General features: G+C 41.0%; 2 protein-coding genes across 2 annotated transcripts in view; one reads left to right on the top strand and one right to left on the bottom strand.

Moving 5' to 3' along the window:
- The window catches only part of PDSS1 (prenyl (decaprenyl) diphosphate synthase, subunit 1), a gene marked incomplete at its 5' end in the record, with an annotated part of 5,088 nt that extends 3,925 nt beyond the window's left edge, over window positions 1-1,163 (top strand). The window contains one exon of the mRNA XM_010179663.1: window positions 699-1,163. Within this exon, the coding sequence (XP_010177965.1) occupies window positions 699-839 (141 nt within the window). The remainder of the gene's footprint in view (window positions 1-698) is intronic.
- A 953-nt stretch (window positions 1,164-2,116) lies between these two features.
- On the bottom strand, window positions 2,117-22,481 carry ABI1 (abl-interactor 1; the record flags this gene model as incomplete). The annotated part of the gene is made up of 9 exons (XM_010179664.1): window positions 2,117-3,002; window positions 4,596-4,781; window positions 8,995-9,081; window positions 11,936-12,112; window positions 13,736-13,816; window positions 14,997-15,097; window positions 17,312-17,452; window positions 21,574-21,674; window positions 22,409-22,481. Coding segments are annotated over 9 exons (1,123 nt in total), but the record flags the coding sequence as incomplete, so codon positions are not given.
- Window positions 22,482-24,082: the final 1,601 nt, after the last annotated feature.

The raw sequence follows: 24,082 nt of genomic DNA on the forward strand, positions 1-24,082 counted from the left end.
GTCTGAAATTCATTACCTCTGAAGTAAAATTGCAGGGCTGCAGTTGCAAATAGATGTTAAGTAGCATGCTGTGTATGTACCAAGTCAGTACTCTTCAGCTGCCTTGCTGGCAGAGTTAAACACAAGGCTAGGTACTGAAGAGCCTTTTTTTTTTTCTCTCTCTTTTTTCCCTTCCAGTAGCATAAAATCCACAATACAAAAGTAAAAAGCTCATGCTTGAACTCGGTTCCTTCAGCTGAAGAGTAGCTGTATCCAACAACTGGTGTAAGCTGCACGTAACTACCAGTCAGTCTTGTAACTGCGGTGCACACTGTGAATCAGTTTTAAATGACCCTCATCTGAAAAGACTGAATAACTGACTGTGCAAAATTAATACTTGTTTTTTCAGCATAGCATTTTTTGAATGTATCTGTGTATCTATGTAGGGCAGGAAGGGATGGGTTAAACCATTAGTTTCTAATGCTACTGAATAGTATGTTAAGTATACTTATTAATAAGTTTAACATGCATGAGGTTTAGTATTTTGAAGCTTTAGGGAAGAGAGTACAGAATGAATCCTCTTCCTTTCCCCTTCAGAATATGATTAAGTGTTCAGGGTCATTACTGACCTTAAAACTTCCCCCTGTAACTGGAAGAGGCAAAAGGCAAGCAGGAGGCTGACCAGTTATCCATTACCTTTACCTGTCTTCTTGCATAAGAGTGATGGTGTGCAGCAAACAACCTACCTCGCGCAGCGCTACTGCCATGAAGCTACCAGAGAGATCAGCAAACTGCGGCCATCCCCTGAAAGAGAAGCCCTCATTCAGCTGACGGAAATGGTACTCATGCGAGACAAGTGAGAGCACTCCTTCCGCTCACATTCTGGCAGCTACTTACCAGACTGTGCCTAAATTTACTTCAAACATTATTTGCTTCCAACACAGGCTACCAAAAATTATTTTTTTAAAAAAAAACCTTTTTTTTTTTCTGGAAGTTCTACTTTTTTTTTTTAAAGAAAAGTTGAAAGTGTTTTATCGGGGAAGCCATACAATTCAGAGCAAATCAAATTGTGCTGTACAATTGTTTTAGTGGGGGCTATTAATTGGGGGGGGTGCGGAAGATGTTTACGTGTTGATGCACAAAGGCCACAATGAGAATAAATATAAGTCAGTGTATGAGACCTGAAGTTGCTCTGAATTTCACTTGTTCACACTAATAAACAGAGCGTACATGTTACTATCTGGCCAACTTCAGTGAAGTGGGATGGTCTGAATGCTTTCCTGGCTGTAAACTACAGCACTACCTGGAACTGGTTTATTACTGAAGACTGTATGTGGGCTTTAATTGGTTAGATGCATCAAGGGAGAAGTTTTCAAATTTCTAATGAAACACAGGTACGGTACTGGTTGGTACTCACTAGCAGTTAATAAGATGCAGAACTTGAGACTGCTACAGTTAAGAAAATGAAAGGTTCGATGTTTCTAACTCACACAAAAAATGAATGATTCAAGAGCCAAAGCTTCAACTCCATCACCTTCTACCACTCATTTACAGTGTACATTCACTACCTCCTTGAAGTCTGCTTTGAAGTCCCAGACACATTCCTCTTACAGTAATTATCCAGTACTGCCACATTCCTTTTCAGGTTATTTAAGTCACAGAATTTGTAGAACAGGGAGTACATCACCTGGGTCTATCTCTGCCTGTGATCCTTTGACACAGCAACCAAGCGCATTGCTCCATTCCCTGTAAAATGCACCCAGGTCCTGCTGTGTTTGTGCCCCCTCTGTCATACCCTGAGGACATGCTGCCGCCTCTGCTCAGCTGGGCATGTCCCCTAGCCAGGTACAGTTTCCCCTGAGAAATGTCAGTTGCAGTGTCCAATTTACTGCATCTGGGTAACTAGATTTAATCAAGAATCCTTGCTAAAATTGATTTTGGAAGAAAAGAACTTTTAAGAGTTTGTATAAGTGTGTAATTCAGGTTTCATATCTAATTTATTTGCCCTCTGCCAGTGATAAAGTCACGTTACAAACATTTGCTTTTTAGTACATTGCCTAGGATAACACAGCCATGATTTTGCTACGTTAGCATTCCAACCTTTGCCAAGCCAACCAACAAAGTAATGGACAAGACCTTTGGTTCACTTATATATTTATGAATGGAAAAAGTCATAATGTAAATTTACTCATTAAAAAAACTTGGGTACAAATTACACATACATAAGACCACCCATTTTTTGATTCACATGGACACCTCAGACCCAAACAACTCATTGTAATAGACTGCAGTGAGAATACTCCAGGTAAAGATTACAACAATTGGAAGCATCTTGGATTTTTAAAAAAGTATATTTCAATACATAAGTTTGTATGCATGCTTTAAACAAATATAGTTCAAGAATGAGCAAAGAGTCTAAACAAAAAGTAATATGACCAGCACTAACATTAAACTTCTCATCCAGATTTTAATATGTTAGTCTAACGTAGTGTTAGTTACCATGCTGTACTGAAAAATGTAATGGCACAATCTGAATCATGGTTCATTAAATATTATACCCTACTTCCCCAGAATATTTAGGCTGGTCATAAAATTAACAATGCATAAGTAAATAAGTATAACCAGTTACAGACAGTTCCTTGTTGTACAGACTGCCATCAGTAAGACATACTGTCTTCAGAGACAGAGATGGACATTCAATCATACCATCAAAACAGTATGGCCTGAAGAAATGGGCACATTTTTTTTTTAGAGTATATTAAGACAATTCTGTTAGCTTTTAGTTACCCCTTGTAAATAATCATGGTATGACTGAATACAAGACCCAACTTTGAAAAGCAAAGGATTTTAATCGGCATAGTGCATGATTGATTCAACATAATTCCCAGGAAACAAGCCAGTTACTCGATTGCAAACTCCTTCATACCAGCCGTCATCATTCTTCTTTATCACATAAATGATTGCACCCTCCATGAAAGACAGCTCATCGTCTTTGTCCTTTGTATAGTCATATATAGCAACAACTGTGGATTGAATAGGGACAAGTTTAGCATTTTATTAATAGCTTTTTGAAGTACAGTTATTTTTTAAAAGACTAGTTTGCTAACCTGGGATTTTCCATAATGAATTCACATGCTTTCCCTGTTGAACATTAAGTCCAGAAAATGAAATACCACTTTTCTTGCAACATTAGCTAGCAGCAAGAAGTGGGTGGTGATTATGCTGAATGCTCAGTTAAACTACTGAAAGAGAGGTACAGGTGACTGCGACACAGCGAAGTGGAGCATATGGACACTTAAAAGCTGAACTATGAAGTAGCTGCTCCATGAGTGTGGCAGTCATTTCTGGGAAATGGACCAACAGGGAAAAAAAACATTCTTGACGATGGCCCCTGCAGCTATTACGGTACGTACTTCAGTGTGTCATCTTGTAAACACAGATGCTTACAGCCACTGTACAGAAATGGATGGTTTCTGGTACAGAGCTTCTGTGTGTCAAGTTTTGGCATTATTTTTTAAGGTGCTGTAATGAGTGCAAGTATAAAAGTTACTGTAGGAAAAAGCAGAAGCAAATTTACAGGAACATCAGCTATTTTTCAGTACCTGCTTGGTGAAAACGTTACTCTTACCAACCTCCAGCTCATTGTGTGCAATTAACAAAGCGGAGATCTGAAAGTAAATGTTGCCACCAATAATATGAGAATTAAAAAGTACCACTATGAATACACAAACTTTGGGCATCACAGCCTTGTCCTTTAAAACATTTAACATGGATTTATGCAACTGATCAGTTTTATGAATTCCAAGAACCTACTATTTTACAGATAGGTATTTTCTCAGAAGTCTGATGTCTTAATGTCTAGCACATAATGACGTGGTGCATCAGTTATTCTCATCCCATGGGTACATCCTGCACACAGGCCAGCGAGGAGTGAAGATGGACCACAGCAGCTCTGCCAACAGAGGAATCACAGGTACGCAGCCCCATGTCAGAGGCACTGCAGAACCAGCCAGATCATGAGAAAACTTGCAACGCTGCTGTGGACAAAACGGTCACTGCCAGAACAGAGGCGCGCCACAGGCAGGAAATCAGCACCTCAGTTATTCATGGGAAGAGGCATTTGCTGTATGAGTTCATACCTAAGCACAGCTTATAGATCTAGAGTTGATGATAACTCTCCAAGGAAGCTCCACTACATTTTATAGTTGAAAGTCTAATGATCCACTCAGCTATCTAGTCTGATGGGATAAACAGACTTCCTGGCCTTTTTGCAACACTGTTTCTAGATGACTGCCCAGAAATCCTGAGGTAGCTACAGACAAAGCCCAGCAGCTCAGCAAAGATGAAAGCCATCCAATTTACATCTGCTTGTCATAATGAGGTTTTTTTTATCCATTCTAGAATGCTTGAAGGTATTTTATAATCCTTCCAAAGAAGGATTATATTTTATCACATTAGGTGTAGTCACAGACAAACTAAGAAAAGAATGGCTTGAATTCTGACTTAGCAGGGACAATGATTGTTTTCATCAGACCCAAGCTAAGTCCTTCAATTCCCTTCGGATACCAATAATCCTCTGCTACCACAGTAGCACAGAGTTGTAACGCTTCTCTTACCTTTCTCTATATAGTTTTTAGGTGCCCAAGCGGGATCTCCATCTGCGTAGGGATCGCTGTACTGCACAACAGCAGCCTCCTCATCCTCATAATCCACGGGGGGTGGGGGTGGAGGAGGAGGAGAGTCATCAAACATCGGCATCTCATCGGGAGGTGGTGGTGGGGGAGGAGTCGGGCTATCAGCAACTAGAAACGTTTGGAGATTATTTTTTTTCTTAAATCAAAACAGTGCGGAGATGCAAACAAACCTGAGGCTGTACACTGTAAATAAAAGGGTTGGGGGGAACACCACACATAGCATGCACTATAATACCATGCACTGATTAGAAACAGAGGCTTTGTATTAACAGCTACAGCATACAACTACATTTGTTATTAGTGGTCAAATCTATGTGTGAATGCTACTAGAGTCAAAGCACATGCTGCAGGGCATAAGCTGAACACCAGCAGAGAGGAAAGCTTCCTGCTCCGACGTCCATGCGCTGAGGGGTAGCTGCAGCAGTTAGCTATGGGAGGACTCCGAGTGGCACCCTCTGAGCCAGGCAGCAACAGGCCTCTGCACTGGACCGGCAGCTTGATTATTTTTTAAGAAATCCTTTGTCCGTAACGATTACTTAAATTTATTTCTGAACATCACTTCCTGGGATTCCTTCTCTCTCAGAGCTAGCATTAAGGGGATAAAAAGATCCGGTGTGGATCATAAAAAAAGGGAAGAGACTAGTGTTTAAGATTTAACCAGGTAGAAAAAAGCCAAGTAATCCTTCTGCAGAAGAAAAGGTTCCTACAGATCCTTATCTTGCAGACTAGCTTGTGTGTGTGCCCATATCTAGGATTCAACTAATAAATGGAAAACTACAACAGGCAGCTGCTGCTCGTGGGGAAAAAATGCTCAAGGAATTAAGTGCATAATCCAAAATGTCAAATCCCTGCCCTGAGATTCACCAATCAGCACAATTACAAGTTGCTTTGGGAGAGGGAAAAAGGGAAAAAGAGAAAGGCATTATGGCACAAAACACTCTTAAAATCAGTTCATCAAATTAGTTTTCAGTAATATTTACAGCAGCTGGCAGCAAAGGAGAGAGAGAGAGCACGCTCAGATGTAAGACATCAAGTCACTTATCCTATTCCTTGGGAACCGCGGTCCACTGCACACGGACCTAGATGTAAGCACTGCGAAGCCAGAAGTTACTGAAAAGAAGCTACTGTCACTAAACTCAACTCTGTTATATAGCAATACAGATTTAATTACAAGAGATTCAGGAGTCTGCACACTGAAAACACAGACTGAAAACCACTGCTCTGGAAAAGGTTTGACTGGAAAGAGCTGTCAGGCTGGTGATGTGCTCCAGAACGTGTAGCTCCAGCACACTACACTAATTTTGAGAAGCAAGCAAGCTGCAGGGCAAGGAAAGAACGAGTGAAGATTTTAGTACTGCTACTTAAAATGGCACTGGAGATTAGAAATAGGGTTTCTGTTTGCTTTAATGCTCTTTACTTTTGCCTGGCCACTGCTCCAGCCGTGACTGACCTTTGCTCTTCAGCCACATGCCAATGACAAAGGGCTCAAGCACAGCTCCTGTGTCCCAGCTGGGTCAGGCTGGCTACGCTGGTACAGGGGAAGCCAAATTTGCTGCAAGGGGGCAGAAGCCAGCAGGGGTGATGGGGCTGCCTCAGCCCTGGCACTCAGTCACTCTCTACCCCTTGAAGAGCCAGTGCTATTTTTCACCTGCGAGCCCAGCTGAGCTGTACACCCCACAGCTCTCTCCACCAGTATGACTGGCTGCTGCTGTGTTCGCGATTCCTCTCCCATACAGAAGCCCATTTGTGTCACTTGGAGACAGACTAACAAAGCCTTTGGCCCAGTGAACACTACATCTTGCCTGTGTTACTGAATAGCACTCACAGGCAGGCTTCATTAATCTACCACAGACATGACAACACTGTTTATGAATGGACTGGTTTTGTGCAGTGGTTTTTGGCACATCTTTCACAAAATGTATTTCACCCCTTAATTTCCATCTGCAGCCAGGAAAAAAAAAAAACAGTATTGAAACAACAATCCTTTGAGATCTTGAGAAATCCTTACCTTAATAAATGCAAAAAGTTGTATTTATTCAACAATGAAGTTGCTTATTTGAAAAGAAGAAAAGAGGGCTGGAAATGCAAGTGTGAAAGCGCCAACACATACCCTAACTGAGATGCAATGCAGAAACTGCATGCTTTATGGGAAACATTTAAACAATTCAATTTCACATTTAACAAGGGGAGAAAATGGAACAGAAAATCAGACAAATGCCACCCCATGGAAGTATCCCCCTGCCTCTTGGATTTTAACCTAGACTTTTTCCGAGTCTGAACTTAAAACAGGCAGACTCCAGAATAGCATTGCTTTTCCTAAAGGAGAAAAAAAAAACATACAGAAAACCACACTAAATGAGAAAGGGTAAAAGGACCAGCATTTACACAGCTCCAAAGCAAGACATCTTCTCTTCTATATATTTACATCCCTTTTCTTTAAATGGGGACCAGCAGACTCCTTGTGAAAGGACTGGGTGTGACAATACAGCAATTTACATCCAATCAGTTGTCCCTGGGCACCAGACACACAGGAAAACCTCTCTGAAGGAGATATCCACGGTTTGGGCACAGGGCGCAGGAAAAAAGAACAGGAGTTGCATAGATTCTAAGCCCTCTGTCCTTGTCCTCTGAAGGAAGTCCACAGAGCAGAGGATGTTGCTTTCCAAACCCACAGATCTTTATGTTAAAAAAAAGACAAGCCTACCCCCACGCCTCCCTAACTCCACTCCCCTGTGGACTTCCTGCAGCAAAGGAGGCAGATGAAAGTCTAGCACATAACGCCGAAACTCAACAACAGCCTCTGCAGCCAGCTTTGCTGAGCATACGTGCAGGCTGCCACACGCACCCCTGCCTCCAAAATGAGGCGGCAGCAGCTCAAAGCCATACTCGTTATATAACTTCCAAACCCAAGGGACTGTTAAAAGAAAGAAAATAAAAAGAATAATTCCTAAGACCAGATTTCAAGCTTCAGCTCTTTTTGCTGCAATCTCATTCACAAGTCAGCTTGCGCTTTGTTGCTGCACACACAAATAAGTTTGTCCCTTTCACCTCTGCTCTCCCAGGGGCTGTGTTATCATCTCCAGCAGGACAATACTTGAACAGTGCAGAAGCAGGTGTCAATTTTCTCAAGTTTATCTGCAAGTGAAGACATTCTGTAACCTTCATCTTCAGTAAGTTTACCTCTACACGTTGAATTTTGGAAAGGTTTGTCAACACAGTTTTTGTGGGATACTAATCTTCATCAACATGATTCTTACTATTTACCTAGCACAACACCAAAACACCCTCTTTTCAAATGAGAACCAGAGAGATGCATCTACCTCAAGGGGAATGCTCAAAACATGGCCTCTTAAAAGCTCTAATGGGAAGCCGAACAGCAGCACTACTCAGATCTGGGGGCCCCCAAATGTATGCCGGAGCTATATCGCTACTACAGAGTAGGAGCCCCTGAGATCCCAGCAAACTTTGCTGTGGCTCCAAAACACTTGAAAAACATTTTATACTTCCTTCATGCTCTACCTACATGGCATTCATTCTGTTGTTTACAGAACTGCAACATACTCCTACAGCAAAGATGTCCCCGGATCAGGAACACGACTTTACACCTGCACTAGCATTTGGGACAGTCACACTCACCTGAAATGAATCAAGCAGTAATGGCAAAAGCAGAGTTACCAGTATAAAACACTTTGCAGCGCAGATCATAGCCAGGGAGCATCTCTCTCACAAACCTAACAAGCAGAGCTATGCTGCAAGAAGCTCAGTAGGGAAATCTGGCCGGAGAACACAAAGAAATGGAGAATGAAAGGTTGCCAAGAGGAGAAATACCTGACAAGCTCCTTTGTAATGGCATTAGATCATAAGACTCCACATTTTCAATTGACTGTACAGCTTCCTGAAAACTACTACAGTATTAGAATCAATGGTTACACAGTACATATTTTGACAGTCTACATAAGCCTTTCTAATAAAAGCTAATCAATTATTCCTAGTGAGAAAGCCTCAGGCAGGATGATTCAACATGAAATTAATATTTTTTAATTAAGGTACATTTCTATATTCATACCAAGCATATGCCACATATTTCACACTGTATTTCTATAATAAATTTGCAGTTCAGAACTTAAATGGGTCAGTAATAATCATGCACATTATAAAATATTGAAGAGTGTGCCCTTCAGCTCCAATAGCATATTGACACTAGAATGCAAGATGGTATTAGCTTCTGGAAAAGGAAACAAAATAGAGTCTGACTTGCCAGCCATGCATGCTAGAAGAAAGTAGGCTCTACCCTTTAACAGCTCAGCTTGTCCAAACTTACTGTTTTCCTGCACCCTGGCCACGAAGCCTGTGAGAGGTATCTGTGGAGTCAACTGAGGCATAGGGGGAGGGGGTGGAGCAATAGAAACTGGTAGCAACACACACACAATATCGGGGAAAGTCAAACAGACAAAGGAAAAAAAAAAAGGAAACAAACAAAAGCAGCCGTCAGTAACAAGGACCACAAAACAAAGTATGTAAAGAACAACAAGAACACGCACACACACACACAGAAGAACCTTCTTCAAGCTTGTGTTTCCAACAGGGCTGAATTCGTGGTTGGCCAATCCAGGATCAAAAAGCAAAGCATGCCCCTGTGTTCAGCTGAACAAAAAGCTGGGCACAGGCTGCACATCTGGGAGCTCACAGATGTGCATGTGAAGGAACTCGCTCTGCTTCACTTGGGGAGCACACAAAACTGTGCTATTTGTCTTGCTGCCAAATAAGGATTACTCAAATTTAGGAGTTATCTTTTAAAAGTACACTACTAGAAGCAGAGGTGATGTTTCACAGGATTCTGGATGACTCCTTGAAAACAAGAGTAGCGCGCTACATCAAGTGCAGCAAAGCAGCACTGACACAGAGCCAAGACAACTGCTTTACAAGGGAAACTGCTGCAACATCACTACTTAATATTCACACAGAGAGCACCTCCCGTCATTTTGTTCTGCTGGGGTGGGGGGTAGTGGGTTGGCTTACTATGGTTTTTAAATTGAAAAAGGGACCTTGTTGCTTGTTGTTAGGAAAACCAGATGGGTTTAGAGCAGAATGGAGCCCAATTTTAAATCATAAAGTCTTCTGTGGTTTAGAAGGCACTCAGCATCCTAAGAGGCTGGCAAAGGCTTCAACAGCTACAACTGGCTATACCAGTGCACAGAGCTCCCCAGGAAGCACTTGCAAGCTCATCTTCTCTGAAGTGTGCACCTATTTGGTGAGCAATGAGATAGGAGACACAAAGCACCAGTGCTCAGAGACGCTGGGCTGACAGCTGAGATGTTCAACTCTTCCCTCTGCAGGTAGGGAAGACGCATGGTAGTGCAGGGCACACCATTCAAACTATTGGCTCTGGCAGGATGTCTTCCCACGAAGCAGGGGGAAAGGAAAAAAGAGAAAGAAAAAATCCAACAAAACAACAACTCATTTGGTCATACCGTGCCCCTTCTCAGTGGAATTTCTCTCCCACTGAAGCAGAGAAGTTCCTGTGAAAGTGGGAATTCAGCAAGGTAATCCAGTTGGAACCAAATTTGAAAGAGGTTCTGCACTTCCACGTAAGCAACAGTTTTAAATAAAGCCGTAACTAAGATTAATGTTTGATGAATAAAAATGGAGCATTTAGTTGACTACAAAACCAATAATCAAATAATAAACTGTATGAGAGAAATTATCAATAAAAGAGGGAGAACAAACAGGTTTCTCACAAAATTGAAGTAAACATCTAAGGAAAAACAGAGTATTTGTTAGCATGAAAAGTAAAACCTTAAGGAAACATGGAACCTGGATTTAATGTGAAGACAGTAGCATTAAAAAATTTAAAAATCACCAGTAACAGAAAGACAAAAAGAGTATAAAGTAGAAAAACACACCCATCAAAATACTGTTTAAAAACGTTGACAATCAGTATTCTGAAAACACCAGAGAGGCTAGGTTAAGGAACAGCACCTGCATTTGAGCAAAAAATTGCCATGGACAAATTAAGTGTTCAGAAACAGCGGTGTGCACTGCATTTAGGACAACGGAACTATTTTCAGATATAAAACCCTGTTTATTCAACAGATCACGACTGTTCAAACAGGAAGGAGTTTCTGTTCTTGTGGCGAATTAATTTGAGGGAACAAGAGTGTAGAGGAAAATGAAAGGCCAGTACGGGTGAGAGAGAGTGGGAGGAAAATCAGGACTGGAAAAAAAACCACATAGGTACTGTTCTGTATATAAAAATGCTTTCCGATAAATGTAATACTTCTAAAATCACTGAGAAAACTCTTCATCCCAGTGTATCAAACTTTTTATATGCATTCTTTCCTTAAGAGTAAGTACACAACAGGAAATACTGGTCCAAAGTGAACAAAATTTAACATTTCTTTTTAAAAGAAGTATCACTCTGAAGTTTCGAGCACTGGTACACTGAAGAACACCACCAGAAACCATTAGAGGACTATCACTCCTCTATGTGTAGCTCGTCAAAATTTCCAGAAATGGCAAAGAAGTTTCCTGATAGAAACAGCTTTCTACCAACACTCAAGGAGATCCTTATCTTGCAGCTCTTTCTGCAGTGAACCTTGCGTGCCCTGTTGGGTAGGTAGGCAGGATGCTGCTCACTAAAATCTGTTCACTTGCCCATAGCATCCATCCCCTCCCTCTTTCATCCCCATCTATGATACTACCATTACCACTGCCACTAGTGTGGAAGTACAGAGGAGTTGTCTGCTAAAAAGAGAGAGACTGAGCTCTTTAACAGTCAAGCTTAAAACTAAGAATAAAGGAGAAAACTTGGAATCAGGAAAGAGATAGGGAGGAACTGCGTAATGGGAAAAGTTTGTTACATGAGCACTGTGCACTGACAGCACTCTCTCGCCACTAGTCCAGTAGTGGAGGGACTGCACTACAACCATATTAGGTCTCCTGCAAAAAAATCTGGTTTTAGTTTATGTTCTCCAAGCACACCTGAAATGCTAAGTATAACGTGCCTATAATTAGATAGGCAATCATAATAATTTCTCGTCATGAGTAACAGCAAACAAGTCAGAGGGGAAAACAGTATAATTGCATACAGTGCAATCACCGTACAACTTCAATATGTTTTTTTCTTGTTTGTTTTTCCTTCTACTTTAGGAAAGAAAGCAGTAATCTGATTGATGCTCTTCATAAATGAATTAAAATGCCATGCATGCTTTTACAATCATTTTGCTCAAAACAGTCTGTGATTTCAGAGCTCAGAAGCTTACTTGAATTTTGAGAATAAAGAGGCCCGCCATTAACATGAGGTTGAGCAGAAAATGGGGCAGTCACAGAAGGATTCCGTCTGTATCCACCAGAAGATGCCGAAGAAGTGGTAGAGTTGTGTCGCGAGATTTGCCTGGTCATTGTGCCATACTGGGAACCAGGAGCTGAACCCGGAGCAGCTGAAAAGCATTAGCCAGAGGAACCAAGGAAAAGACTTAAGCAGAGCATTACTTAGGATAGAAGGCAGAAAACAGAAAAAAGCCCGGAACATGGGGAATACTTGATTACAGGTCACCAATAATTTAAGGCCAGTAACAGGAGATTAACAGAAAACAAACATCCCTGTTCACACAGGACAAAAACCAACACTCATATAAAGGGCGTTTGAGAAATGCTGAAAACTACTTTGAGAGACTGGATTAGACTGGAAAATTAAATCAGTTTCCAACTCCTAAGCATATCTCAATTATTCTACATGCAATACCCTTTATTAAAAAGCACACAGAAAAAAAATCCACATTCTGCTCAGAGCAAATGTTTTCCATTGTGAACCAGAACTTGTCTCCAATCTAATGTAAAAAGACAGTAACAAAACACTAAAACAAATGTCATGAGCTTCAGATACTTGGCACATATATCAATCATATTTGCTCGTTGTGCTTTTATATTGATGCTGTTTGCACCAACAAATCAGAATCCCCAGTACCAGCTGACAGAAACACATGTCATTCATTCTTCAGGATGAACACCCATTTTTGCCTTCCATATGCTTGCTGTGCAAACTTCAAGGTTAATAAAACAATTTCAGTTCTTTTGGATTAACCTCTCACAGAGAAAAGAATCACACCTTGCAAACTAATGAATCTCACACGTTAAGGTCACATGGATCAATGCAATTTTTAAATGCAAAAGTTGTTTTGCAATAAAACATTTTGTGCTTTTATATACGTGTATATATCATATGTACATACACATATAAATCTATACAGAAATGCACACACACACATACATACACAAACAGTGTGCGATCAGAAGTTTGCAGTCCCGTAATGCGATCCAAAGTCACTTTCACTTAACACTTCAGTAAGGGAAAGTGCAAAGGGTTATGTGGGTCAAAGCCTCCAAAGGTAGTATCGTAACACAAAATCGGTGGATTCTGTCATCAGCCTGTAGGCTGACAGGAAAAGGTGGAGTATTTCTTCCTGTCTGTTTCGAAAAGTACTGCTTTTAGATCCCATCCTAACAGCCACATGTACTGCTTGAAGCAATTTTTCAAGAACTGATATTCATACCCTCAGGTGTTCGTTTGCCACCCGCCTGCAGTTACAGAATCAAACCAAGATGCTGTGACAGACACTTCTGCTTTTCAGTCGCCTTCTCCCCCAGGGCAGAACATGTACACCACTCTACACAGCAACTACCATTTCTAAGCCAGAATGCAACTGCTGTGGATTAGTTTCAGCTGCAGGAGTAAACCAGCAGAACAGCAATATTCAAGCTGATTTTGAGTTCTTATAGATCAGACTAATTGGATCTTAGCTCTATTGGGAACAGAGACTTCAAGCAACTGGCGGCCTGTTCCCTGTACCTTGTGTGTTTACCTTCAGAGGCTTTAACCATGGAAAATTAGTGGAGATTAGATTTGTTTAAAAACGTAAACCAAAAAAAAATCCCAGAACCGATTTTTATACTAAAATCATGTAGACCCCACTACAGAATTAAAAACACCCTAAGTCCATTAGGAGATGATTACTGATTATGCAGCATGACTGCAATCACTTCAGCATTGACACAAGTCTCACCTATCAGACTGCCCATCGGGAGAGGTGGTGGCAGTGGTGGTGCTGGCGGGGCTCCAGGAGGAGGAGGAACAGAAATATGTGCTAATAAAATAGTTTATATTCCCAATTAGGCCACATAATTTAAAATATAAATAAATATATATCTAAGAAAGCATGGGCACTTGATAGGCTTCCCAAATAAATAGAGAAATTCAACTTTGGTCAACTGATCTAAACTCAGGCCCTGGTACAACACAGGGTTCTGTACCTGCAGATCTTTATTCTCATTGATTTTTATGGGATGACAGATGACAGTAAGATTTCATGCCTATTTGTAACATTTCTAGATCAGAAACACCTGGGAAAGGAAAGCCTACGTGTGTGTAAGAAAGTGAAGACTTGTCATCTGAGGAACAGAGATTTAAGAGGTGCAACGGCAAATTACATTACACCACAACTCCACTCTTTTCTTGTGCAAATTAACTTTATGTGCTTACAAAAATACACAGATAGTAAACAAGTGACTGAGTTGCTTTATTACCAAGATAATGATCCTGCCAGCTTATAATAAAGAAGGATCGTACACACTCTCACAATTCATCATTCTTTAAGACAAGGGAGTGTGCTTTTGATGGCAAGAGATCCTGCACAGGTCTCTTTTAATAACTGTGCTATCTTACACACATTCCTGTCTCTCTCAATAGCTTAGCAACTTCAGACTGTACTCATAGCGTAAACAGCACTGGTGGATAAGACTGAATTCTAGTACTAGCAGGGTTTTCGTAAGTCATCTTCTGCCTTTTATTTGAAGTAAAGTCTTTTATTTAGTTAAAAAAACCAAACATGTACATACCATCATTGGCAGATGGTCAAGTTAGCAGGTTATTTCAAAAGATTATATTTCCCATCAAACACATACATAGTTGCTGCCACTTCTCAGGGCATCCAGAGATGCCAAATTGTGCATAGGCATTTAAAAATATACTTCAGCTTTAAAAGGATACACCTCTCTCCTTCTATCCCCTCCTTCCTTGATAGTCTTGCAAAAACATGGGCCAACAAGGGTGTTTTAACCATCCACTATTCTGTAAGTGATTGTTCTGCAAGTACTTCTGGTAAAGAATTAAAACTGTAGATGTCCCTCAGCACTCATATGAGATTTCCTGACTAGGACTGTGCTTCAGGACAGCTTCTACCCCATCACATTCAGTCAAAATCCCTCTGCAAACACAAGGAACTGGCATTACAGCCTTAACGTTAACACGGCAAGAGTGCCACATACCTGGTCCAATGGTTGGCGGTGAAGGTGTAGGCACGGCAATGGGAATGCCAATACTGCTGCTGCCACTGTTCTCTCGACTGCCGCTTCCTCCACTACTACCGCTACAGAAGAAAAACACAAGTATTAGCACAGCATTTCCCACAAAGGCCTATCAACAGACACACTTCTTGTGCAAGCTCTGCTAGCCTAACTCAATTACAGACTGTTGAAAAATCCCTTATAAAGCACCTCTGTCTCTGCCTACAATTGCATACAGCTAATCAAGTCTGGGTGCATTACACTCCTAATAAATGGAATTAGCTAAGCTGATAAACATCACTATGCACAAAATGTCTAATTAAATGCCTTAAAAAATAAAAAGGTAAGCAACTGTACCAGTTCTAAGCAATGGAGTAACAACGGCAGGAATAGTTCAGAGGTCTTATAATAATTGAAAGTAATACGCTGGGGTTGGAAGAGTTCATGCCTAAGCTATAAATAATTATTTAAGATTATTTATGCTGTCAGCTGAAGGAACATTTCCTCAGAACAGCAGCTTAGGTTGAGAACTTTTTAACTAAGAACATACACAATAAACCAATTGGGGTTATGTGTTGTGTTGGGTATGGGTTGGATAATTTTCCATGTATCAAACACTACCCCCCGTCTATGCACACACCTTTAGTGTACGAGAAGTTTGTTTCTACAATAGTCCAAAAGGTAACAGTACAGCCAGGTCACAATTTGTCTAAGTACTGTTATAGGACATAAAAATTAAACGCCAGCAATAGAGATTTTTACAGAACATACTTCTAGTGAACTACTGGGTAACATCTCTACACATGCCTCTGGAGGCTGTAACACTTCTTTTCATTGAGGGAGCTGAAAAAGAATCAAGATTCAGGCAGAATCTGTCCTTATTCTTATCCAAAAGCACTCCTTAGGCCAAGGCTTGAATTTACATGGATTAAATGGATAATACAAAGGGAACTTGGATAATATAAAGGGAACTAAGTAGTCAAGATGTTTTGAAGCCAAAAACACCACTTCAACCCATCCATGCTAATTAAAGAGTATTCAGTGACGTTATAGTTTATTTACCATTCCTGGGTAGCTACAAATGAGTGCTGTCAAGAGTCAAGCACAAATCTTTCAAATATATCTCAAGAAAATAACATAGGTACAAAAAAAAGAAATTCAGTTATCTGAAATGGAAGCTAAGATAACTCCTTCAAAATTAGTGTTCTGTCTGCTGAAGACCTTGATCTTGTCACCATGGTTGCAGCTGAATTTCTAACTGCAGCCTACATAAAAGAAGATCTTGTGAGACACAAGTAGGGAGCATTCACAGTAACAAGCTGAACAGATTAACACGATCTTCGTTGCAGCCAGATTTAGGAGTTATTTCATTCTGACGGTACTTTATGATCAGCTGTGTCCACAATACTCTCTCAGTCTCCATTAGTGACCTACCATGTTTAACTGCCTACTGGGAGTTAACAAAAAAAAATTAAGAAGAAAGCTCTCTAGAAAAAAGCTAACCTCTCACTTCTAACTACATTGAATCCTTTTGTGTTCTTTAACCTGCAGTTAAAAACCTATAATAAAAATAAAACTGAAAAAGAATGAACTCACTCAAGAGGCTGAGAAAGATCTACCCTTGCAATCAGAGAAATAAATTATATTTAAAAAACCCAAACAACCCAACAAGGCAAACCTAGAATACTCTTCTCACCCAAAACCAACACTACTCTTCCATCACAGCCCTTAAGCGTGTGGAAACAACTGGCTGATGCCAATACCTGCTCTGTGAACAAGTTTTACTTTCTACTTCTATCGTGCTAGCACGGATTAGGAGCATTAAGTTTTAGACAAAAGAAAGCAATCAGCTCTTTCAGACTACCTTCATCACATTGTTTCTAATCAACAGAAACTTCCCTCTGCAATTACTGGTCTTGAAAACAAAACAAAAAAAGCTTAAGCGTATTTTAGGCTAGGGTTAATAACTCAGCTTCAAACCCATTAGGACCCATCACTATCCTACCTTGCAATTGCGTAAGTTTTGCTTTTTCTTGGGAAGCAAATACCAGAGAACAAAATAAATTTCTTATATAAAACGAGACCTGCGGTTATAGAAGAAAGCTGCTAGATATAATAAGGCTTCTATGGAGCATGAAGACACTTCTGTGAAATTCCGTTAATGCAGAGTGGTAGAGTAACCCACCTTTCATCTTTCAAAAAAAAGCCAACAGGCACAAAGACTCAAAGCTTTTCTGTGACTTTAGTAAGCATCAGCATGTCAGGCAGGAAAGAGTTACAGTGAGAAAATGCTCTACCTGTGTGTTCTTGGTCTCTGGTTCAAGGAAGCCGTCCTTCCTGGACTGTGCTGACTGCCCAGTCTGGCAGGACTGGTCATGTAATCATTGGGGACTGTTGGCGGCTTGACTGGCTCCAGGGTTTTGTAAGGAGTATTTCGTCTGGTCAAAGAAAAAATGATTTGAAGACAGAAAGATAAAAGATCAGAAGATAAAAAGGATAAATGAATGGACTAGTGAAGCCATTTGTTTTCTTAAGTTTTCATGAGCAATCACTGCAGAGTGACCCACAGCACAGTATATTAAACAAATTCTACCAGGCAGAGGAGACAGGTCACATTCAACTCTCCAAAGTGCTCTTATGTAGACAGATCCATACAAGTTAGCATACAGCACATAAACTGATCAAAAAAGCCTAAACTAAATTTACCACCCAAAATATATTCTTTGAACTACAGAACATATAACAGTTACACCTGCTATAGTTACAATATTCCAGGGCTACCTTTCAGTACATGGCACATGACAAACTCTTGCATGTGACAAACACTTCCACTGTAACAATTTCCTCCTTCTCCCCTTCCCCTCCCCTCCAAATGTTTAACCCTTCTAAAAGCATTCTTGGCTAAAGGTATCCAGCCCATTAAGACAGCAGTAAGGCTGAAAGATTCACAGAACAAGTTACATTTGCAATCACCAGCGCTCTTCCTGGTAGCACTGCTCCATGCAGTAATCAAGCAATCTCATAGCACTTCAGCAGACTCTAAAGTGCTTCACAGATGAGCTTCATTGTCTTCATTTTGCAGCCCAAGAACGTGAAGCCCAGAGACTTCCCAGGTCACCTGGGATGCAGACTGCATCACGTCACAGATATAACACAGATCTTTTGAGATCTATTTACCAGACCCACTACTGCGCTAAGAACAGTGTGTTTATTGTACTGGATTGCAGAGCTCTTCAGTTCTCACCAGTAACCAAGAGATCCCTCGCAAGGTGTGGAATTTGGCAATGCACCAGCTAAGACAGACCAGAATTACTGAACTACTGGCATTTAATCATTTGTTCAATTACTGGTTATAATCTAGTTGGTGAGTTATACTACTTCCTGGTATTTTAAGAAACTTACTGACTTCTTGTTCATGATACAGAATGCAACAGTACTAAATTTTAACTATAACATTTTATTATTAAAAACTCTCAAAGAGAAAAACAGAAATTCTGTAATTGTTTGCATGCACTGTGGTGTTTGTAAATTAGCTTGTCTATATAAAGAACTACAGACAATCTTAATATGCAGGCTGCCACCACCTATGGATCTGCCAGAAGAGATCAGTCGTGGGAAAAATAAAGAAACTCTGTATTCCAGTTGTAAGAGATAGAGCCCTAAATACTGCCAAATAAAATGATAAGCAGAGAAGACTTAAAATGTGCTTCCAACAGAAATAGCCTTGAAAACTAATGCCTTAAAGTATTCTGCTTTGGAATTCACTGGCAATAGGAACTACTACTCAGCTCTGTAGCACTATTTATTTTGCCTGTACCATTTAAAAACAGTGTCAAAAGCAAACTCCCCTACTACATCTGCAGGTTCAGCCATGCCTCAGTTTCTCCTCTGTTCTTCTCAGCTTATTGAAGAACTCAAACTGCACTGTGCCCTTGTGGCCAAGAAGGCCAATGGCATCCTGGGGTGTATCAGGAGGGGGGTGGTTAGTAGGTCAAGAGAGGTTCTCCTTCCCCTCTACTCTGCCCTGGTGAGACCGCATCTGGAATATTGTGTCCAGTTCTGGGCCCCTCAGTTCAAGAAGGACAGGGAACTGCTGGAGAGAGTCCAGCGTAGGGCTACAAAGATGATTAAGGGAGTGGAGCATCTCCTTTATGAGGAGTGGCTGAGGGAGCTGGGTCTCTTTAGTTTGCAGAAGAGGAGACTGAGGGGAGACCTCATTCATGTTTATAAATATTTAAAGGGTGAGGATGTCACGAGTCACGAGGATGGAGCCAGGCTCTTCTCGGTGACAAACAATGACAGGACAAGGGGTAATGGACACAAGCTGGAACACAGGAGGTTCCACTTAAATTTGAGAAGAAACTTCTTCTCAGTGAGGGTGACAGAGCACTGGAACAGGCTGCCCAGAGAGGTTGTGGAGTCTCCTTCTCTGGAGACATTCAAAACCCGCCTGGACGCCTTCCTGTGCAACCTCATCTAGGTGTTCCTGCTCCGGCAGGGGGATTGGACTAGATGATCTTTTGAGGTCCCTTCCAATCCCTAACGTTCTGTGATTCCGTGAAACTCCTAAGCATCAGGGAAGTCAAAACCAATTGATTCCCATCACTCATGTCCAGTCCTTCCCTTCTCTTCGCTTTTCTGCCAACCTCACGCAGATGGGGAAAACACTCTCTCCTGACGCTACCCAGCGCACCCCATCTCACTGTCCCCCAATGCCTCAGAGTGGTCCTGATGCCCACTGCCACCAGGGAGCTGCCCTAGGACACTCAAGGCACAACTGCGACGAGCCCATCCATTCAGCTCCAGCAACTGACTCATTCTCCTGTGGTACTTCCAACCTGAGCATACAAGGTTTTCCACAGTCTCTCCCCGGTCCAGTGAAGAGACCCCTGCTTCCTGCATCCCTTTCCCTCTTTGGCCCACACGATTTCTGTACAGGACTCCCTCCCCACCATATCCCTTTAGATACCCCTGCCTTGGAGGACCAAGCTGCACGATAGGCAGCACATCCTTAAAGGACCGTGTTACACACCAAGCTTGTCCAATTTTACACGCTTATCTGTTTTCTGGATCAAAGGGAGAAGAGTGGTATCCTTGCAGTTTCTAGCAATTTTTTTTTTGCATACATTAAGGAAACAGTCATGCCTATGATATTTCATGCTTTGGCAGAACACGGCTGCTCAAGACAAGAGCTGTACTTCCTGAACAAGAAGGGCAGATCGAAATCTCTGTTACAAACCCACATTACTCCTCCCCCTCAGCCAACTGCTGCCTCTTGTCAAGCTCATCTGGAAATGACGTTCAGCTGATTAATCCTTATCAGGCATCAGCGAAGGCAACCAAATAGCTCTGGCTTGTTCAGGGGGGAGCATTAGAGAGGCAGCTCACCAGTCCATCAGCACTGCTGTTTCACTAGCAATCTTCGTCCAGGAGGCCATGAAAGCACTACCCAGCTTCCCAGGGCTGATAAACAACTCTCCCTCAGCTGGGATAAGAGAGACAATTCGAATACTGATTGCATGCCCTTGAGCACTGGGAATTTTCACAAAACAGGCTGAGGAAACCTCTGGGGTAATTTCTCTGCAGAATACACAACAAACACTGCCGCCATCATCAAGCAGCAAAGCATCAAATCAGGATTAAAAAATCACTAAGTCTTCAACAAAGGGAGGTGCTGCTTCTAATTTTCCCTGACTGTTGCTCCGGATCCCCATCCTGTTCTGTCTCATTATTCCAGCTCCCCACCTCTCCCAGACACCGTATTTGAAGCCAACACAACCATGCCAGCCAGCTCTACAGTGTCTCAGTCCCTCACAGCATAAAGGAAAGCCAGAGTGACAAATAGGTAGAAGGTGTTGTTTAGGATGCCTTTTCAAAGATGCTGCACAGTTGGACAGACAAAACCATATGGCACGTGCTCTGAGCTTCTCAAGTACTAATGTTTTGGTCCCTAGCAACAAGTACTTGCTGGCACACCAAGATAAGCAGAATTTCCCCACAGGTCCACAGCAGCAAAATAGATGCTACTGTAGGCAACTCTGGTCACAGTGGGACTTGCGAACAGCAAAATCCTTCCTCATTTAAGCATAAAAATAAAAATGCACATGCCTGCAAGAATCAGTGTTGTCAATGTGTGCACAATGCCATGAATTTTGCTTAGATAACGCAACAAATACAGCAAAAACAGATATTTCATACCTCTTATCATATTGAGAAATGAGCAAAGACTTTAACTATTATGTCTTTCCCCCACTGAAATTAAAACCTCATTGGTACTCTTTTGTCTCACTATGGATTTCTCCCCATAAATGAGGAATAACAATAGCCTCCTCATTTACCCGTATCTATAATCAACCCTTCATCCATGAAAAAAAATATTTTCAAAAGGTCATCATGAAAATAAGTCAGTGCAACTGAACGGGTTTATACAGAATAGGTAATTATTTTTTTTGCTAAAGGCAATCAGAATTGCTATCTATCCACATATTTAAGAACATCAACACTGGCACAATTAAGACTTTCTATTGCAAAGGCAGGATCAAGCAGCCTTCGTTCTTACCCCAGAGTTCCCCGGCCTGACATGGGAGGACTTGGTGGTTTTTGTGTAGGCGGATTTGTTCTTGACAAGGTGCCAGTTCTTGCAGGCTGGTTATTTCCATGCTGAAATAAGGAAAAACATGATTTTATTTTTATAACAGAGCAGCTCTATTATTGAAAGCTTTTTTTTTTTTTAAGTGTAAGAATATGAAGTGAGAATTCCCAGACAGCTGTCAAACAGCAAGTTTTCAGCTACACACAGGACAGACACCAGTAAATAGAAAAAGTCTAAATATAAACTTAATGTTATTTTTGCTATTAATTTACAACAAACACCAGAAAAGTAGGCAACTGACAGGTTAATGCACAAATCTCTTATATCCTCTTTTCTTTAAAGGAAAGAAGCCACATTTGTGTTCATCTCTGTTCAGGTGTTAATAATTTAAGTAAAATTTTAACACTGACAGTACAGTACAGTCAGCATGGACCCAGAATTTCTCCGTTTGTCCCTGCTATTTGACTAGCAGAGTGATTCAGGTTGTCTGGGAAGTCTCCTGCAAAAAATGTAAGTGAAGGGGATCAAGGCATCTACTGAATTCAGAGCAAAGCACTACATGTGTTAGAGAAATTAATGTATCTATGTATAAATGCAGATGTCAATGTATCGCAGATATATTGACACACACTAAATGCTGTAAATAAAAAAAAAAATCAAGTATAGCATGTTTAATCTAAATATCCTATGGAAAGCAGAAAAGAGCATAAGAGAGCGCTAGTTTTCAGTTTTAATGGCTCTGCAGCCTCTACTATCGGTCACATGAGGCACTGTGGGTCAAAGGAGAAATAACACTTCTTACCTTGGCTTTTAGCCACTTAACGTTGGCAAAAAAGGGGGGAAAAAGGTAGAAATTAATGGCAGATCCATCACAACTGATAGGACAGGTTAAACTACAGATAATCACATTTTTAGAAAATAATTTGTGTCTACTGATAATTAGCTACGTCCCAGTACACTAACAGATTTTACTGGCTCCCTTAGTCATTGAAAGCTCTGTCTGACTAAATGACCACAAGAAAAACACTCATGTCGGAACTCAGCTTTGCAAAGCTTTGCCAGATCGGTTTGCCAGACTGCTCATGGGCAGTAAAGGGTTGAAAAGCCCTTTGCCGACCAGTCAAGTGCAAACCCAAATCAATGCTATTTCAATGGAATTGTGCACTTAAGAATTAGCTCACAAAACCACAGTTTCAGCAATACGGTGCAGAACAGACTTGCCTGTTGTTTTGACACTTAACCTTCATGTGTTTTGAAGAAATTGTAACTGGTGCACTGAATGGTAAATAAAGAAAAGGGAGTTCTCAAACAGGATGAGCAGCAGCACCTTTCACCTCTGGTTTATTGATTGAAATTTGATTCAAGCCACCACAGTGCTGGCTGCTCAAAACTGTGCTGGCAGTGCTCTACTGATTGTTATTCTGAAATTTCAGCTCTTGGAATCAAGTCATTACATGACTCCACTATATCATCTTTACAGCCTTTGTGATTGCAGAGTGGGGGAAACAAAAAAAAGAAAACATGGCCTCATAAGGAAAACAAATGTAAAATTTTAAGTAAATTCAAGTTGAATTCTCCAATTTTATTCATGGAGGAAGGGGAGCACTCATGGTTTTGAATGGGGAAAAGGATTAGTTTCACCTATTTAAAAAGGGCAAGCCAAACCTCCAAAACATTAAATAATCTCAATTTTTTTTTGAGGTTGTCGGAAACAAACTTTTACTTCCAGAACAAGGCTCCTAATACACAGCTTTTTAAACTGCAGTTTGCACCTTCTTCTCCTCCTCCAAGAAACACAGACCAGTTTAAAGGCACTCATGAACTGAGGAAAAAATAATTAAAACATGCTACACAGCAATGTGCATATGAGAGACATCTGACAAGGCCCGCAAAACCACTGAAAAACAGCTGGGGTTACAAATCAAAAGAGGCTGAAAGCCACTGCCCTTAAGTTATTCATATTACAAGAACAGAAAGACAAAAACCGCTCCAAAACTAAAAGTTTAGCTGTGGTAATTCAATTTGAAGGTCATTCCACTCACTCCCTGTCTGAGCAGGGGTTCCTCAGCAGAGTGGCAGAATTAAGGCATTTAAACCTCTTCTGTCCCCACACGTTTATTTCATGGACAAACAGGAAGGCTCCGATTCCAGGATGACAGGATAGTCTCCCAAGTATTGTATTTTTAAAACAGGTTTTTAGCAATTAAATTTGCTTTCCCCTCTCACAGAAAAATGTGATCCTTTCCCTTTACTTCACCAGCTGCCACGGGCAAACCTTTCCACTGCTAAGTACCGTTTAACATACTAAACACATATCTGAAGTCCAACAGCTCTTAAATTTTATTCCTAACTCTGCATCAGGTGAGATTCATCTCTTTGCTACCAGTTAAACAACATAAAGACAGACAAACACACTTTTTTATTGTGCAGAAGAATTAGTAACTGTTGTCATACAGCTTTCTGTAAGCAAAAAGCT

The sequence above is a fragment of the Mesitornis unicolor genome, unplaced genomic scaffold (assembly GCF_000695765.1).
Source record: "Mesitornis unicolor isolate BGI_N332 unplaced genomic scaffold, ASM69576v1 scaffold30022, whole genome shotgun sequence".
NCBI lineage: Eukaryota > Metazoa > Chordata > Aves > Mesitornithiformes > Mesitornithidae > Mesitornis > Mesitornis unicolor.